This window comes from Notamacropus eugenii, chromosome 4, assembly GCF_028372415.1.
Source record: "Notamacropus eugenii isolate mMacEug1 chromosome 4, mMacEug1.pri_v2, whole genome shotgun sequence".
Classification (NCBI taxonomy): Eukaryota; Metazoa; Chordata; class Mammalia; order Diprotodontia; family Macropodidae; genus Notamacropus; species Notamacropus eugenii.
In genome coordinates this window covers 432,882,713-432,902,699 of record NC_092875.1, presented here as the reverse complement: position 1 = coordinate 432,902,699, position 19,987 = coordinate 432,882,713, and the positions used below count along the sequence as shown (strand labels likewise).

Here is a 19,987-nt window from a genome sequence, read left to right as displayed (position 1 = left end):
CTCTCTCTCTCTCTCTCTCTCTCTCTCTCTCTCTCTCTCTCTCTCTCTCTCTCTCTCTCTCTCTCTCTCTCTCTCTCTCTCTCTCTCTCTCTCTCTCTCTCTGTCTCTCTCTCTCTCTCTCCTCCCTCCTTGACGTTTGATTCCAGTAGCAAAGGGGAAAAAAAAGACACCGAAACCTCAGCCAAACATGAAACCTTCAGTCCCGCCTCTTCCCTTTCTCATTGGAGACTTTGTCTAGACACCCGGCTCGTTTAAAATTCTGCAGCTCTCAGCTGGTTGGTAGCAACGTCCATCTTGCAGAAGCCCAGCCCAGCCTGAGGGAGGGTAGGTTGTTAGAGTAGCAAACCCCTTCTGGACAGCTCCAGCTTACCCAAACAGAAGACGTAAGAGGAGGAAAGGGCTAGGACATGGCGAGGAACTGCACTGGCCCGTCTGATAGAGACCGGTGATTCCCTCCCTCCCCATCCCCCCTCCCCTCCCTTTCCCCAGACTCACACCCCATCCTCCCCTACCCCACCCCCATTCCCTTACACACACGCACACACACGCTTGCGCGCGCACACACACAGACACGCCACATACACATACACACACAAACACACATACACACACACAACCGAGAGGCCTTATTCACCACCTCAACACCAAGCCCCCCCCCCCAACCCCGAACCCCTCCCCCTAAACAAGCATCTTGCAAACTCTCCCTCACCCACCTCCCAACCCTGCCCCCCCCACCCCTATCCTCACCCCCACCCCCGCCGCCCCCGGGCCCCGATGGACTGAATGAAGGCTGCTTGTACCGCCTATCGATGCCTCACCAAAGATCTAGAAGGCTGCGCCATGAACCCAGAGATGACAATGGAAAGTATCGGCAGTTTGCACGGGGCAGCCGGCGGCAGCAGCGGCGGAGGAGGCGGCGGCGGGGGCCCGGCCCATGAGCAGGAGCTGCTGGCCAGCCCCAGCCCTCACCACACTAGCCGGGGCGCAGGCTCGCTGCGGGTCCAGCCTCCTCACCAGGACTTGGGCACCGCGTCCTCCCGCTCAGCCATGGTGACCAGCATGGCTTCCATCCTGGACGGGGGGGGACTACCGTCCGGAGCTGTCCATTCCGCTGCACCACGCCATGAGCATGTCCTGCGACTCGTCCCCTCCGGGCATGGGCATGAGCAACACCTACACTACGTTGACGCCACTCCAGCCCCTGCCGCCCATCTCGACGGTCTCCGACAAGTTCCACCACCCACATCCCCACCACCACCCGCACCACCACCCACACCACCACCACCACCACCACCAGCGCCTGTCCGGCAATGTCAGCGGGAGCTTTACCCTCATGCGGGATGAGCGGGGGCTACCAGCCATGAACAACCTCTACAGCCCCTACAAGGAAATGTCCGGCATGGGGCAGAGTCTGTCTCCTCTAGCAGCCACCCCTTTGGGAAACGGGCTGGGCACCATCCACAACTCCCAGCAGGGCCTACACAACTATGGGCCCCCGGGGCACGACAAGATGCTCAGCCCCAACTTCGAAGCCCACCACACTGCCATGCTAGCCCGAGGGGATCAGCACCTCTCCCGGGGGCTGGGCACCCCGCCCGCTGCCATGATGTCGCACCTCAATGGGATGCATCACCCCGGCCACGCGCAGTCCCACGGACCGGTGCTGGCTCCGAGCCGGGAGAGGCCGCCGTCCTCCTCCGGCTCGCAAGTGACCAACTCGGGACAGCTGGAAGAGATTAACACCAAAGAAGTGGCCCAGAGGATCACGGCTGAGCTGAAGCGCTACAGCATCCCCCAAGCGATCTTTGCCCAGCGGGTGCTGTGCCGTTCTCAGGGGACCCTTTCTGACCTACTTAGGAACCCCAAACCTTGGAGTAAACTGAAATCTGGCAGGGAGACCTTCAGAAGGATGTGGAAATGGCTACAGGAACCGGAGTTCCAGCGGATGTCCGCCTTACGCCTGGCAGGTAAGCCTGGCATACACTAGGCTGAGCAACGGCAGTGCCGCAGAGTGCTACAGCAGCTTTTTTACCCTTGCCCCCCACCTTGGTTTCTGGTTGTGCTTTCCTTTTTTCTCCTCTTTATCCCTCTCTCCGTTTTCTGTTTTGCCCTCCTCTCCTCAGGTCACTCTGTCTCTGCTCCTGCATTGACCGAGAACCCCTGACCTGAAAGGATCATAACCCCTTTCCTCTCTACACCCCCCCCCCCCCCCCGATCCCCACGCATTTGATAGGGTTTTGCCTTCCTTCCCCATTCTCGCCGCCTTTCCTGCTCCTGTTTTGGTCAACTCCCCAGGCAGAACGCCGCGGGGCGGGCTTGGGTCAACCCTTCCTCCACTAAGCACAATGGTCTGGTCTGCTGGGAGACCTTTGACTGTAACAATTCGGCGCTGGTCAGATTCTAAACCTCTTGCACTTGAAGTCCCTCTTTCAGACAATGCAATTAAGCTGACTGGGCTGCCCAGTCTATTTCAATAAAGAGGCACCAAAGGGGGCTTTCTTCTTTAGAAGGGGAAGTCTGTTCCCTCCGCCCCCCCATCCCCCCACAAGCAAACTTCACTTTGCATGATCGTGAGGCAAAGTATTGCAAATGCTCTGTGCAGGCTGCTGGAGCAAAAGATCCTCCTCCAAAGCATCAGAGACTGCCTTTGGACCTTACACTGGGGCCATACGCCTTTCCCAGGAGTTTGTTTTGTTGTTTTCCCTGAACGCCGCAGCCAATTCCAGTGCATTGGACAACGTTCCAATAATGCTTCTACTGCTGGTAATTACAGTTCGAAAAGGAGAATGCTAGGGCTGTCGCATTAACATCCTGGGGTGGGGGACGCGGGACCTAGGAAGTCATCAATATGCCTCGCCTCCTCAACAGCCCCCCCATCCCCACTTTGTGTAGAGCTTTTCCCACTCAGAGGTTGGTTGTTTCCATAGGAAAGCGCCCCCCCCAGGTGCTAAGAAATTAAGATGCAAGTTAACGCATCTACAAGTAAAGCTGCAATCTCCGCCTTTGCATTAAACCATGACTGATTGTGTGCGGAGCAACGAGGTAGATTCCCTGCTCTAGAAGGGGACAATTACATTGGGCATATTGTTCTAGTGAAAGATGAATTCTTTGTGCTCCCTCTAGTGGCACAATGGAGAGCTACAGCCCTCTATTGTTCTAAGATGTCAGAAATCTGCCATTAAAGGTTGTTGGGGGGCGGAGGAGAGAAGAAGAGGTTGTGAGGCGAGAGGGACAAAAAGTGGGAAACCACTGCTCTAGTGACTTGGAAGTGAGAGTCCTTTTGGCAAGAAACTCGAGCTGAAAGTAGCTAGATACGTAGTCACTGTGTAAATGGTGCAGCCTACAGGAGGCTAGGGAGACAAGATCAAGTGTACGTTTCAAAAACACTCCCTAATAAGTTCCCTAGAGTAACAAAAAAAAAAAAAAATCACTCAATCTTCTTACTGGAATAAGATTTCTTTTTGTTTTCCGTTGCGGAGAACTCGGGTTGTCCTCCAAGAAGGATGAAGCAGTCTTGGACGTAGAGCCGAGTAATTGCCTGCTCGCCCAGACAGCTGGTGATTTGCATAGGCGCATGCACTGGGGCGCAGGGCATGCTCCGGCTTCCTCCTGGCGTCTCTGAGCTCACACGCGAGTCAGAGAAGGCGGCGAGCTCTGTGCGGGTCCCAGGCGACCGCTCGTACAACCAAGGTGCCTGCCGCTTGCAGGGCTGGTTTAACACATGCCAAGCCGATTTGGGTAATGTGACAGGCAACATGCTCACAGATGCAGCTTCGGGAGGCGTTTCTGCTCTGACATCTGCCTTCTTCACCGCCAGTTGGGGGGATTCAAATCTCTGACAATCGCTTCTGGGTATTGATTAGAAAGTAAATAAAATCCACTTTTCCCAAGGAGCTTACCCAAATCTGGTGGACACGAGTTGCTTCTGGATGGTTTGATAATGGATTCCCCTATTAACTTCCCTCCCCTTTTTTTCTTTTAGGTTATTAATTTCTTTCTTCTTCTCGCTTAATTTAATGTTACTCTGATTTTATCCTGTGCTTGGCAAAAATCGGAAGTACCAAGAGAAAGTAGGGTGGGAGATGTGCTCTTAGAAAATTAAAATCAAGATCAGGAACAATGTCTTTGTTTCTAGTCGAGGATGGTCCTAAATGAGCCCTCACACCTTGTCACAATGCTGCCTGGAGTTGTGGGACAGTGGAAGCTACTATCAAGTTCTACGCTCAGTCTTCAGGGGGCAATTAATGTGAGAGCCATTTCCATACAAATCACTTTTTCCCCCGATCCAGGAAAGAGAGCTAGAAAATCTCTCTCTCTCTCTCTCTCTCTCTCTCTCTCTCTCTCTCTCTCTCTCTCTCTCTCTCTCTCTCTCTCTCTCTCTCTCTCTCTCCTGCCTCTCCCTCTCTTTCTCCCTCTCTTCCCTTTCCTTCTCCTTCTCCCTCCCCCCTCTCCCCTTTCAAATCTTTCAAGGCACAACTGAGATAAAGATGAAAACTCGGGGCCACAGGCCAGGAGTAATTTTTAACAGAAGAGAAAACCGTCCTGAATGAATCAGACACTACATAGAAGCCTACTTCTAAGCTGAAGTATTCAAATGTATCTATTTTATTAAGCACTGTTGAAAGGCGACAAGAGTTTTTGCCTTTGTATCTGGTCATTTTATCAGTAACTACAAATATGTTGAGTGGTATTAGAACCTTGGAAGCTTTGCAATTTGGGGTCAGGAGAGCACTCTCCTTAAGTAAGTCAGTAGTTCTGATTTGGATAAGTACGAATTATGTGTTAGGAAGAACTGGATGCTAAGGAGGGGAAGGGGGGGGGAGATTGAGAATTGAGGCCATCTCCCCATGAATTATTAATGGAAATCTCAGTATGGCTCCTAACTGGAGATGCCAGTGTCATTTGGGTTAAATAAGCACAAAGTGGGCGCCTGGCTAGAGTTTGGGTTCAAAACCTTTCACTGAAGATCTCAATCTGACAAAATCAGATCTACTCAAAGACAGTAATATTCTTGCTGTCTCTGTCTCTGTTTGTCACACACACACACACACACACACACACACACACACATTTCACTTTCATTTTACTTCCAAAACAGCAATACTGTTTTGCTCTATTCCAGTAGCCAGAACACAAAGATAATTTACCAGTCTAGGGAACTGAAATATATAGTCTTTGACCCACCCCGTGAACCCCAAAGTATGAGCCCTTTGTGATTTCTAGACAAATTCCCTAATTTTACTTTCCATGGACTTAAGCAAGAGTTTCTGAAACCTGGCATAGAGGTAGAAAGGGTAGAGAAGGAAAGGATATTTTTTTAATTATTATGAAAACAAGACTTGTACTTGGGTTTTGTTGTGGTTTGTTGTTGTTGTTGTTGTTTTTAATGAACAAGAAATACACTACATTGATTGGAAGGGCTAGCTAGAGCAGGAAAGGGTTGCTTTAAAAAAAAAAGAGGAATTCCAAGTTTAGGAGATTTGCAACCTGTTTGAAGAGTGGTGAAATTTCTTGCTCGCCAAATTGGGTCCAGGGACTTGGATTATGTGAAAAATTCGACTGCCTTGCTTTCTACGGAAAGAATCCGAAGTAAAATATTTCCAGCTTCAGGGACTAACTTAAACAAACACGTTTTAAATGACAGGGAGCAAGTGAAGTGTAGAAATCCGCGGGTGAAGAAAGTGAAAATTCTCTTTGAGACCGGTGAGGGAAGAGAACTGAGGCCCACAAGCCTTAAACGGTTTTCGCCAAAAGTGAATCGTAACGAAAGCAGAGGGCTTCCACTCTCTCTTTCGCTCGCTTTTTACAGTCTTGTGTGGGAGACTGATTCTTTGAGTGTAAATCCTCGGGGGATAGCTCGAATCCCAGTGTAAATAGCTAATTTCTCCTCAGTTAAGAGGTAGTCATCTCGATTTTCTTGAGCTCATATTTTCTAGCCCGTAGAAAAGACGAACAAGGGTAGCCAAGGTCCGTGTTCGTCGAATTTAAAAGAATGGAAGAAGGTTTTGAGTGGTAGATTTGCCGTCCCATGTCTTCCCCATTCCCTTTTTTCTGCTGCTTTGCTCTACTTCAGTTCTAATCTCTCTTGGTAGGAGGAGTGTCTTAGGAGGGGTAGGAAGATCGGAATGGGGGAGCAGAGGGTCACCTCGTCTTTTCTATCTTTCGACTTTTGACGGTTCTTAGCTGTGGGGCTGCTATTTAATTGGGATACAATTTAACCAGGACTGGTGAATTAATTATTATTTATTAATAGCAATTATTAGTGGGGATTCTTTGGGCTCACAGCTCAGCATACTGGAGTGTATATACAATCCCGCTCAACTCAACCTTTCTCTCACCCTACTTCCATCTCCTATACTAAACCTCTAGCTCAAGAGTTGGCACGCTGGTGCCATGATACAGAAGTCTTGGTTTAATGTCACGGGATGCACTCCCCTCAACCCATTACAGAAACACACATAACAGTGGTGTATCACATAAAATATTTTTGCTTGATGGACTGATCCGATTAATAATTGAAGAGCTCACTACTGTCCTTGCATCTTCAAATCCCTGGCGGTTCAATAACACCTTTCTAATATGCATTAGTGTGGGAGCCCAGAGAGTATCAAGGGAAGGAAGGCGAAATGCGCACATGAGAGATAACCAAAGCAGCCAGGACCTCGCAAAACAAGAAGTCTCCGCATTTATTTTTATTCCAGTCGTTCCACCGTGTGGTTATGTCACTTTCTCAAACAAATGTGTATATGGAGGCAGATCGATGCTGATAATGTTTAGAAGATTAAAAGGGCATTAATGCTGGCAACAATAACATAAACGTGTGGACCCAGATTTCATTGATCTGGAACTTGATCCGGCTAGTTTCCAGTAAACCTGATGGCGCTCTCTTCCCAGCATCGTGCTCACCATCACTCTCTCTCTCTCTCTCTCTCTCTCTCTCTCTCTCTCTCTCTCTCTCTCTCTCTCTCTCTCTCTCTCTTTCTCTCTCTCCTTCCATCCCTCCCTCCCTCCCTCTCCCTCTTCCCTCCCCCTTTCCTTATACATCTTCTTTTCTTTCTTCCCTCCCTCCCACCCCGCTTTTTTTCTTCCTCTTTCCTAACACTTCTCCTTTTCTCTCATGTTTCCCCCTTTCTCTCCCTCTAACCTATAAACATGCGTAAAAACATACTGAAACCTTTCCTTCCTGAACACTTTGGAATGTCACGTTGGGAAAGAGAACATCAGTAGGGTCTGTTGGCCGCGTTCACTTTTCTATTATTCTATGGGACTAGTTCGGTTTACTGGTGACTATAAATTTTCCAAAAAAGAATACAAGCAACAGAGACAAACGTGTGAGTCCTTGCATAGTTCGTGTTTTTAACCGGTTGGGCTGCATCATGGAGGGAGCTTGAATTCCAGGGTTGCGTTTTAATAGTCAGGTCTGTGAGACTTGTAGCTCATCTCACTGGAAGACGTAGAAAAAGTGGCCCTCTCCAATGAAGAATGGGATTAGGACAGTTTTCCTTCAGTAATATCGAGTCCCCCAAACCTATCGAAGAAATTGAAAAGTCCCAAAGGCTTCCAAAAGCACTTTCAATTTTTAAAAAATAGCAATCAGTTGAATGTAGATTAAGCAAAAAGATTTGAGTTCCAAAATTAGATTCCTAAAGCAGATTTCAAAACTGAATGAGCTATTTAAATCCTGAGAGATGCAGAAGAAGCCCCAAAATGCTCAGAGACACTACAGGACAAAGGTGTTTTTAGGAAGCTACCTTGTGTACGTGCTAGTTACTGTCTTCAACAACACCTCCTCCCACAGCCCCAGAGCTCCCCATATACATACAGAACACACGGACTTCCTAACCATATTTCTCTTCAATTAATACATATCCCATTGGAATTTCAAAATGGGTATGTTTACCTTTCCAATAGCTCTTATTTTCAGTTCAATTAAGCTACAATTATGTGACTTCTGCTGGAAGGGCCTCCCACTGAAATTGACTTATAGCAGATCAGACTAGGTACTGTATCTTTGCAACAGGTATAACAAAAAATCTCTGGAATAATTAGGTCAATAATTTCAAAGTGGTGTACAATTTATTTTCCACTTTTTTCAGGAAGATGAGGTTGGTGGAACAACACAGAACTAAAGTGATTTTCAGAATCTCACACTAATCCAACATAGCTAGATCTGTGCTCCTTCTCCCTTTTTGATTTGAGTAATGGAGTTTGTTTTTTCCTGTTATGCCTGAGTCTGAAGCATTGGAATCTAAAGGCTAAATTAAATTTGGGTGGGAGAAGGCCTAAGGGTTGTATTTGGTCTGTGGAGCCTGCAAGGTTTAGGGCAGATTATAATTTGGAGGAATGCACATACGCATATATCCTATTTCTTCTCTAAAATATTTCCCTTCTCTACAAGATATTTATTCATATTTTTATTCCCCAACAGAAAGGACATCTATTGGGTCCAGCATTTAAGCAAAACAAATACGTACAACCCTAAAGTAATAAAGAGGTCTGGCAAAGAGATTAAAAATTCATTTAATACAGAATTATTTGCTTTTTATTTAAGAAAATCTACTGAACTTAAAGTAAAATATTATGGTGTCATCCCAAACACAAGAAGAATTAGAGGGCAGAGACTGGAAAAGAAGGTAGAGGATAAAAGGGATCCTTTTAGGGGCTATGTTCTCTGCTGTCAGTCCTGTGAGGTTTAGGCTAGATTATAATTTGCAGGGAATACACAAATATATTGTTCCTTCTACAGAATATTTCCTCCATTGCTAAAGAAATATTTACTCATAAAGGTAAAAGGAGAGGTCTAGAAGGGAAAGAAGAGACATTTGTAAAAGTTTTTAGGAACTTTGCTTCGCACTTAGTAGTCCTCATACAAATGCTTATTCCCATCTCTCCTCTTCTCTTTGCTCCGTTTCACTCCCACCCCCTTGGAGTGGGGTGGGGGAATATTTATTTTGTGGCTTCTTTCTCTTCGACCTAAAACTAAAGCGTTAGAAATTTCCACCGGGGTAGAAAATTTTTCTGGAAGAGAGACTACGGGCTCCATGGGGGAAAAGTGGGAGGTATTTGGATATACTTTCTTAACTCGAGCTGGGATAAATCTATGATTCTGTTCCATTCAGAAGAACCAGTTGAAGGCTAACTAGGTCACGAATAAACTTCAGAGACCGATATTTCGTCGAGGACTGTTGTATTGACGTTTAATTGGCCGTTGACGGGAAGAGAAATCTGACCAGGGAGAAATGACAACGGGTCAGTACACAGTCAGAGAAGGGAGGAAGAAAACATGTACCTTTGAGGAACTGAATTGGGGAACTTTTCTCTCCACTCCCTCCATCTTCAATAAGCAACCCCTCATCCACCTTAACTTGAAGTTAGTAAGGGATGGGCAGGGATAGAGGGAGCGCGGAATCGCACGATGAGGCTTCTGACCCAGCCTTAGGGTAGCCCAGCTCCCTCACCTGGGACTTTCCTTGGTCCCAAGTCCTACACCAGCCCCAGGCGCATTGCTGTTTTTTCACAGTGAATTTGACTCGTCTACAAAGCAAGGACCCAGTCGTCTTCTCACAATTAGGGGACAGAAAGGCCTTTGGGTGGTTCTTGCCCCTCTTTTGCTCCAGAATATATGTTCTCCCAACCAAGAAAAAGCTTCCCAAACATCCAAAGATAGGGTCGGCCAGAAGAGTTTTGTGCCAAATATCATAGAGTTCTAAGGGCTCTCCAGGAACGTAGCTTCTAGGAAACTGAAACCTTAGGGGACTCGAGAAGGAAGAAGTGGGCAACCCGGGAATGGGAAAATGGAGAGGGCTGTGGTTGTAGAAAAAACACAAGGGAAGTGAAAATCGAGTTTGACTTTTTAGAGAAGTCGAGATTTCTGTTAACTCTCCTTAATACGTTCTACTTTTGCATTATTCCTCAAATATCTATCCTATATTCTCTATTAAATTGCAAGCTCGTTGAGGACAGGGACTATGTTGCTTTCTAGACCCAGCAAAATGCTTTACACGTAATATTTGCTTTATCAGTGTTCTTAAAATGCCATTGAATTAAAGGCAAGGGCAGGAAATCGAGCGGGAGGAGAAAAGAGGGAAAAGCTTAGACGTAGGGAGTCAGAGTTTGAATGAAGGGATGAAACCTTTTGTCCTCCGCCGGGCAAGCTTACTTTCTAATTTCTCTAGGGCCAAAACTCAGGCCTATCATTCGTCGAAATGGCAGAATAATCTAATTGGGAAGAGGCCCTCTAATTGAGAGCTGTTGTTGATGCCTTTCCTGGGAGCAGAGAGGAAAACCAGTTATCTCCAAGGAAATTATTTTTCCTTCTCTTGGAAGGGAGTGGGGGGTAGGTTTCTTGAATTCTCTGTGTAGTCTAATTTCATATGTAGATATGTGTCTTTCCTTTTTGGTTGTCCAATTTAAAGGATCTGTGGCAAGTTGTTCCACCTAATACCGTCTTCCCCCCATGTCTAATGCTCAGGGATTGAAATTTCAGGGAATTTTTTGAGAACTTTTGGCTCTCAGGTTGCCATGCTCTGGGAAGATATTGGAGAAGATATTGTAGGGTTTTGTTTTGGGGAGCAGTAGGGTGGCTGATCTGCACTACGGTGAAGACTTGCACTTAGATGAAAACCTGGACCTCCTGCAGACAGGGACGGTGCAGAAGGATGAAATGGGGAAAGGCTGTGGTTTGTTTCTATGTTCAGAGTTTCATTCTGGGAGCAAGATTCCTGGAAGCCATGAAAAAAAATATTCCAAAGTGAAGGTTCAGAAGGGAAGATAGGATTTGTATTCAGTCCAGGCTGCTTTCTTGTCATTTGAGGATCCATTACTCTCCTGGAGAAAGCAGACTTTGTTTGGGTTGGAAGCATACCTCCACCGTAATTTAATCAGCTGTGGACTTTGCTTGTGTAATCAAATATACATATACTTTCTCCTGCAGGAAGAAAAATAATTTCACTGTAACTGGTATTGACTTTAGAGTCATGTAATCTCTGGAAGCCATCAAATTTGTAAAGGAAAGGTAAAATTAAGAGGAAAAGAATCTATAATTTTAGTTGTTGTCCTTGCTATTGTTGAGAAGAGCCAGTTACCTTCTTGGAGAGAGCAGCCAAGAAGCTATTGCTAGAACTCCTTTGTATTTGCTTCTCCTTTTGTCAGCACTTTACTATGAGAAGCCAAGAAGTCCCCAACTACATCAAGAAGGGACTCAAAGCAATCAATCTGCAGATCTAAAATGTAGTCAGAAACTGCACTGGTTAGTTGATACCATCCAAAAAAATTTATGCTTAGTATCCTTTTATTTGAGCTTATCTTTCTCCAGTGACTGTCTTTATGGACCAATAATTGCAGAGTTGCTGTTGGGTTGGGGCACACTAAGAGGAAACTAGATGGTCATTCAATTTCTTGTTGCATTATAGAGGTAGGAGAAGGCCATGGGGCACCAGCTTGCTAAATTCTGACAGGGACTGGGTAGAAAGTAGGTACCTTCATTAAAATAATGATAGTCACCACTATCTGCTCAGATCTGGAGACCCTAGTTGTAGCCCCAGGGCTATAAGCAAACTGCTGTTGTGGCAGTGCCTCTTCACTCAGCCAAGACAAGTTTGGATTCCCTACCCCCAGGTCTGAGGCATCCTGGCATTGTCCAAGTTGAGTCTGTTAGAAAATCTGTTGTAAACACAGATCCATTGATTTGCATTTGTCAGAGAGTAAAGTTAAACCAGTGAAAAGAGGAGCCCTTACCCTTTTATGCAGGGCCAGGGAAACCTTTCATATTGATCCTATTGATCCAACCTTTCCCTTTAAGGAAACCACATAGTTAAAGACCCTCGTTCAATAGATTTACCCTTCATGCTTGTGATATTCCTTTAAGTGTTCTCATCTAGCATAGTGCTGCTTTAAACCTACAATACAAACCAAACAAAAATGAAAGGGATGGGGGTTGGGAGTCGGAGGAGGGGGAAGGGTAAGTACAGACTGTGAGAAATGAAATTAAATCAAGCTGAAACACTCACCACAAATGTGTAATGGTTCATTTGGTGTTTTAGCTATGCAAAAATATCTAGGGAAAGGAGTAAAATAGATGGGTTTAAATTGTAAAATATTGTGTAAAGGGAAAAGCCTGTAAAGGTGCATAGCAGTTTGTGGCTATAACATTGTTCTAATATATTCAGTGACAGTTTGAACTTTTTCTATATATTCTAGCTTCATTCATTTCATTATGTACATGATTTGGTTTTCATGTGAAAACAATTATTCTTTCCCACTAATAATGCTGGTCATCTGATACATTTGTAGAAAAGTCAGGAACAGAATCCAAAGGGAATATTATAGATTCTGTTCCATCCTAGCATCAATGTTGAGCTGATTTGATATAGAATGAAAGATACTATACCATAATATCTTTCTGGAAAGCAATGTAGATAATTGCATAGAGATACAGTATAAATTGTCCTCAGCAATAGAATAGTATTGAAATTGAATTATTGAATTAAATAGAAAGAATATTGTTAAATGTTGCCAGAAACGTGAGCCCTACTCTTGGATACCAATAACAGGGTCTGTATTAGGTCAAATAAGAACAGCTGTTAAAGTCTATTTAATTTCCAAAAAAATCCATACAATCAGTTTCACATAATTCCTCTGCCTTTTTCCCCTATAAATTACAAAAACAGAGGAACTATTTTAATGACTCAAAGGTTCTACACTTTTAATGGGTTAGTTTTTACTTGGGTTGTTGGATCTATTCTGTTAGTCTGTATGTTGAATGAAAAATATTAATGGTTCCTTAGCTGAGTTAATATATTTATCTGTTTAGTGAGTTCAAAGGGCAGAGTTCAATTATGGTTCAGATTAATTGAACATGGAGCAGCGTGCTCCTAGGGAAGCACTGAACTGGGAATATATTCCTTTAAAATATCGTGTTGAGCAAACACTTCTAGAATGCAATTTGAGTTCTTTCATCTTGGAGTCTGTCATAGGTTGTTCAGTTCAACTTGTAAGAAAATGTCTGGTTAAAAAACAAAAACCACTAGCAACAACAAACAGAACCCATCTTGAATCTCCCTTGGGGAACAAGAGTTTTCTCATTGGATAATTGCTTTATTGGTACTACTGACCTGCAGAGCAGCTGCAGGAGCCGGAGCCCAGGCTTAGTTCCTGATCAGAATAATGTGCTCCATTAGAATGGAGCAGGGCATTTTTTGTTTGTTCAATCTGATCCCACAGCAAAGTGCCATTAACCTCGTCCCAATTGTTCATGCTTTGCAAAATCAAAGGTCATCACTAGCCATACTGTACACATAGCCACTCCTCCCTAGCAAGAGAGGCAGGCGACTGTCCCGCCAATCCAACGGTCTGTGGAACCTTCCCCACCCCCTTTGACCCAAGGAAGCTGTTGCATAACTTATTTACGTTTCCTGATTGCTGAATCACGTTATTGATGATTAAACATTTTTGGCTCTGGATGCCATCAATCACGGAAGGGGGAAGAGGGTGCAATCTTATCACTGACCCTTTCTTTTTCTATTTATATTCCTTTAATCATGCTACATTTCAGTTAACCCAAATAGGCAATCTCGCTTGTAGCAAAAATATAGTCTCGATAAGTGCATGCATCTGGAAGAAGACAGACCCGCAAACCCTACTGATGCCAGCCACTGGATTCTGATCTCCACCAATTCCCTTAGAGAAGTTGGGGTGGGGGAGGGAGGGGAGCTTTTGACGGGGAAGGATTGAAAGAGACATACAGAAAGAGAAGTCAGGCATCTGACTCCACTATGAACTAGAGCACCACCTGCCGGAAATTTTTTTCCTGCACTGATACCAATTACCACTATTACCACCCCTGCTATTACCATTACCACAAGCACCACCACCTCCACTATTTCTCTTCCTCCTAATACTAATACTAATAACAGAAACAAACAAAAAAAACAGTAGATAGCAATTTTAAAAATAGAAGATTACAATTCCGATGTCTGAAAAAAGTATTCTCCCCAACCTTACCCCCCTACCCCTGAGACTTTCCAAGAGTTCATCACACACATTAAATAGTTGAGGGGGGAGAATTGTTTTGAGTAGTTTTCTCGTCTTGAGGTGCGAAAGAGAGAGACAAAGAGACAGAGAAAGAGACAGAGAACTTTATGAGACAAATGTTAAGGTGAAAGAGTATGTGCATTGAGTGAAAGAGCATGTTTTAGAGATAGATAATATATGTGAGAGAGAATATGTATATTGAGAAAATTAATTGTGACTCGGGGGAGGAAAGAGTTTGACAGGAAGGATCTGCCCAGCAAACCAGAAGTGGGCACTATGCAATCCTCTAGTGAGAAAAAAGGTAAACTAGGCAAATGGCGATAGCAAAGAAATTAGGTAATCAGCTTGGCGTGGATCTTATGCAACTGAAGCATTCAAGAGTAATAGCAGCTAAATCATCTTGCTCGCTCGAGTTTTGTAGGCGGCAGCTGTTTCCTAGGTCTCCTTACAATTTATTCCAGCCCTGAAGTCCCTAGCAGTAGCTGCCTGCAGGCAGTTGAGCGGCTGGTTCTTCAAAGTGGAATTCAGCACCACGAACAGCAGCAGCTTTGCTCTTCCTAGCTCTTCTGATGGCTGGAAATGAGGAACTTTCTCTAAAGAAAGAGAAATACAGACAAACTGTTTGGAAATCCCAGACAAGACCTTGACTAATGGCACCAGTTTTGTAGATCTCTGTGCTACAGACAGAGCCGAGTCTCAGGCATTTCTCTCGTGCTGGGCTGCCTCCTTGGCTCTCTGTGTGAGGCCCGTGACAATAAAAGGCAAGGAGGCAGCGTGGTGTGAGAGGACAAAAGAGGCTAAATGACCTTTTCCTTCAGATAAGGAGGGAGAGTGTTGTCAATGGGGGGGGGGGGGGAAGGGGGGGCAGAAGAGAAATTGCACTGCTTTTTTCTTGGCTTTATTGCCTTCTGCAGGCTTGACTTCTCGCCACAAGCTTTTTTCAATTTGTAGATTTTCCTTTAAATATTAACTGCTTGTCCAATTCTCTGAATCCTTTCATTTCCACTTCACACCCTTACACATAAATAAATATACACTCAAGCTGCGTGGTGGTGCTGTGTGTCTATGTTAAATTCATTATTATTCTTGGATCATTTTTCTAAATGGCTGATTGCTGAGAATGTGGTTTTCAACATATCTTGCCATAGCCTAAATTAATTTCAGAATGTGAGAGTAATAACATATATCTCTGCACACTATGGAGACATCAATAATGTAGTCAGGATTTTTTTTAAAGATCAGAAAGAATACTGGATGGAGAGTCAGGAGCCCATTTGGGTTCATCACTAATTAGCTATGTGACCTTGGGAAAGTAGCTCCTCATCTTTGAGCCTCAGTTTCCTCATAGCAAAATGAGGCCATATTAGATGGTCCCTAAGATCCCTTCCCACTCTAAAATTTGTTCAATGATTCTAAGATTTAATAGCAAGGATTGACACTGACTGTTCTTTCTCCATAGAGGTCAGTTAATATTATTCTGTCTTTACAGAAGGGCAGAAAAGGTCACAGAAGAGAGTCAGATGGCCATGCCTAGGGTGGGAACTGGCATTGAGTACTTATCCTGAAATTAAGTTTTTCTCAATTAATTGTTTTGCTTTATTTGTTTACATATCAGAGGGAAAAAACAACTTGCAGGTTCTTTGGGGGACATGTTTGTTAATACTAATAGCTATCATTTATATAGCTCTTTGGCGTTTTTAAAGCACTTTACATATATTATCTTATTTGATCCTCAAAACAACCCTATAAATTAGGTGCTGTTATTATCCCCATTTTACAGGTGAGAAAACAGAGGCTCAGAGAGATTAAGGGATTTTTGCAGGATTAAAGAGCTTGTAAATGTGCAAGACAGGATTTAAACACAGTTCTTGACTCCAGGTCTAGTGACCCATCTACTACATTATCTACTTGCCTATTTAGAAGTCCTGGCCCTAACTCATTTACCTTTGGGCTTCTAATGAAGGATTCTTGTCTTTTCAGAGATAATTAGAAGATAAGGACTTCAGTTTTACTTCATAAAACTCAGCCATTAGCTGAATACAAAGTGGCTGCTAAAGAAAAGGAAAGAACATTTCCAGTTTAAAATACAGGATGCATCAAGGACTATTCATGTCCAGTGAGAAAATTTGCCTTCAACTATCAAGTGACTCTCTTATTTAAAAGTCATAACAAGCACATATCCTCTATACTCCCATACTAAATGCAGTACTGAAATTATTTGAACTGTGTTGAAATGAAGGGATTAGTTGTGGATCAAATGCCACAACAAATACAGCTCCTAAAAGGGACCAAAAATAGAAGAACTGTTTCTTATGTTTAGTAGGCAGAGAATGAGAGCACCTTTTTCAAACCACATCTTCATATTCATGAGCAATTATTTCTGAGTAACTATTCCACCTCACTATCAAAATACTCTTATGGAAAGGTGTGCATTTGATGGTGAGTGAAACCTTTCTATTTTTGGTTTAGCCTATATCCATTACTGTATCTTATGAAAATAGGATAGAATTCTCCACAGGGCTAAATGCACTTACTTTTGACATTTAACTGTTTTGTCAAATCTGCTTACTTGGAATGGTGCAAACAAGATCTTCTCTATAATCTCTTATATCATCATAACATTAAAGTTGGAAAAGACCTTAAAGATCTGTTAATCCCATCTCATCATTTTATAGTAAAGAAGAGGAGATCCAGGAAAGTTAAATGATATGTCTAAAGTTACATAAGGAGAAAACAGAATTATACTGGTAAATGTTTACAACTGTCCCTCTGAAAAACGACACTATTTTAAGTTTAATCTGAATTATTAGCATTTTGTCCATCACTTTCTTAAGTCTAGAAAATCAACAAAACAGTAACTCAAGAACTGAATTGCAGCATTCTCCAACTTCCAAGGTGTAAATGCTTATACTGAAAATTCAGTAATCAACTCCAATATACCCTCATAGTAAGTAAAAGAGCTGCGACTTGAACTCAAGTCATCTGACTACAAATTCAATGTTCTCTCTGTTACACAGAGATCACTGAACAACTCTATAGCTATTTGATCACCAAGCAACACTAATGTTTGAAGCAAAAATTTGTACAGCCAGCTCTATGACTTAATGGTGCAGATTCCAATATTCTGAACAAGGGACACATTTGGTATTAAATTGTTTTCCTTACAATCCTGGAGTACACAATCAAACTCTTAGGTTAAATTTTTCAGAGTAAAGGATGCTATTAAGATCTAAATGATATGTTTGAAAAATTTTCCATGTGTTTTTTTATTTTGACTTCATGACTACATAGCACTGTACGTACATTAATGTTATTATTCCTTACACTAACCACAAAAAAACTAGAGCAAATGTTATTATCTTTAGAGATGAGGAAACCAAGGTATTGTTCTATGAAGTGGCTTATCCAAGGTCACAGAACTAAGCTCAGAACTTAAGGTCTCTGCCCTCTTTCTACTGCGCTATGAATATAAAATGTCAACTCATTGAGGGGTTAATAAGAGAACTTTCTTGTTGACCTGAAATGAAACATGGGCTTGATATTGGAGAAATAGTTTTTATGGTGAATCAGCTCCATTTTTGTCTTTGTATCTCCATAGCCTGACTTAATAAATGCTTCTTGATTGTGCTAGACTAAGTATTATACACTAAAATTTCTATTAACATTCAGCTTTGGAGCATCAGATTAGCACAAAATTTAAGATTATCATTTCACTGCTTTATCTACCAAAAAGCTTACAACTCTGGTTGCATGCAACATGTGAAGATTAAATTTCATGCATTCTTTCATGGTATCTCAGTTGAACCATAATCTAACAAATTATTCAGCTTTATTTCTCCTTCTACTTCCCTGATCATTAACATTTCACCTTGATAAGCCTTATCTCATAATCTCTCTCTTCACCTCTATCTTTATGCTTCATTCATACAATTTCCCCATGGTAGAATATTCTCTCTGCTCCCAGATGGGCTGCTTCTGAGTGTCCTGGTCTTCTTTCTTAGAATTCATTTTGAACTTGACTGTGCCATACAAGTCAGCATTTTATCATGTACTTTCTCATATTATTCATTATTTCTTGTGTCAAGGATGCCTATTCTCCCCAATGTGGTTGAAAGCTCCTTGAGGACAGAGACTATTTCCCAAATTGATTTTGAAACAACTGCAGAGCCTACCATAGTACTAAGGGAACACTTTTTTTTCTTTATAATGGTCTGTGATTTTATCAAGGAGGGAGTTTCTAAATGGACAATTCTCCACACAGATAAAAGATTTAAAGAACTTTGAATGTAGAAATATAGATCCTCCCTCTGTATTTGTAGCTTTAAAGAGTTTCCCAAGACATTGAGACGTTAAGTGACTTGTCTGTGGTTATGCAGTTAGTATATGTCAGAAGCAAGACCCGGTTCTGAGTCTGTAGCCCTATTTCTCTGTTCACTCACTATCTTATGCTGCCTTTCAAGCCCATATTATACTGGATAAGTGATGGCTGATTTGATTGAGTTCTGCTTTTTTTAAATAATGATCTTCTAATTCTAGTGTCTTTTTATTAATATTTAATAATAAATAATAATCTTAAACATTAGGATTTTTTTACATTTATTTGAATTGGGAATTCTTTCCCATACTTATCTCATTCATAAAAAGGTATCCTTTTACATTAAAAAAATCCATGGGGGGCGGAGCCAAGATGGCGAAGTAGAAAGACGCACATACACGTAGCTCCGAACCCACAAACCACAGAACGGCTAGAGGGGACCAACCCAGGGCGAATTCTGCACCCAGAGACCACGGAATATTGGAGCGAGGGAGATTTCTGTTCCGGAGAGACCTGCAAGCCTCTCGCGGGGGGGTCCTTCGCGCTGTGGACTGGGCGCCGGGATGGGGAGCAGAGGGCAGCCCTGCTGCGGCCACGACACCGTGAGGAAAAGATCCGAGAGGGCTACGGGGACGGGATCTCCAGCGGCGGCACAAGCCCCCCCCCCCAACAGGTGACTGACGGGGGTAGGTGAGAGAGTCTCTTTGGCGGGTTGAGAGGGGAGTGGGGTGCCCCCATGGCTCGGGCCCCCCTAGGAGATAGAAGCTGAGAGGCGGCTACAGACAGGGGCTCCCCAAACGGGTGGGAGCCTGGATCCATTGTGGAAGGTCTGTGCATAAACCCCCTGAGGGAACTGAGCCAGAGAGGCGGCCCTGCCCCTGACCACCTGAACTTAATTCTCACACTGATTAGCAGCCCTGCCCCTGCCAAAAACCCTAAGGCGGGAAGCAGCATTTGAATCTCAGTCCCCAAACGCTGGCTGGGAGGACCAGGAGGCGAGGTGGGTGTGAGGAGAACATTCAGAGGTCAGGTCACTGATAGGGGAGAATGCCCAGAAAAGGCAAAAGAAATAAAACTATTGAAGGGTATTTTCTCGGAGAAAAGATACTTCCTCCCTTCCTTTCTGATGGGGAGGAACAATGCTTGCCATCAGGCAAAGACACAGAAATCGAGGATTCTGTGTCCCAGCCCACCCAATGGGCTCGGGCCATGGAAGAGCTCAAGAGGAATTTTGAAAATCAAGTTAGAGAGGTGGAGGAAAGACTGGGAAGGGAAATGAGAGGGATGAGGGAGAAGCATGAAAAGCAGATCAGCTCCCTGCTAAAGGAGAACCAAAAAAATCTTGAAGAAATTGGCACCTTGAGAACTAGCCTAACTCAGCTGGCAAGGGAGGTGCAAGAGGCCAATGAGGAGAAGAATGCTTTCAAAAGCAGAATTAACCAAATGGAAAAGGAGATTCAAAAGCTCACTGAAGAAAATAGATCTTTCAAAACTGGAATGGTACAGATGGACGCTAAGGACTTTATGAGAAAGACAGATATCTCAGAACATACCGTGCAGATTCGAAAAATGGAAGATAATATGAAATATCTTATTGGAAAAACAACTGACCTGGAAAATAGAATCAGGAGAGACAATGTA

General features: G+C 43.6%; 1 protein-coding gene across 1 annotated transcript in view; it reads left to right on the top strand.

Annotated features, from left to right (window-relative positions):
• Window positions 1-265: 265 nt before the first annotated feature.
• ONECUT2 (one cut homeobox 2) overlaps window positions 266-19,987 on the top strand; it is a 63,044-nt gene continuing 43,322 nt past the window's right edge. The window contains 2 exon segments of the mRNA XM_072605966.1: window positions 266-1,077; window positions 1,079-1,967. Of these exon segments, the coding sequence (XP_072462067.1) occupies window positions 784-1,077; window positions 1,079-1,967 (1,183 nt within the window). The 5' untranslated portion in view covers window positions 266-783.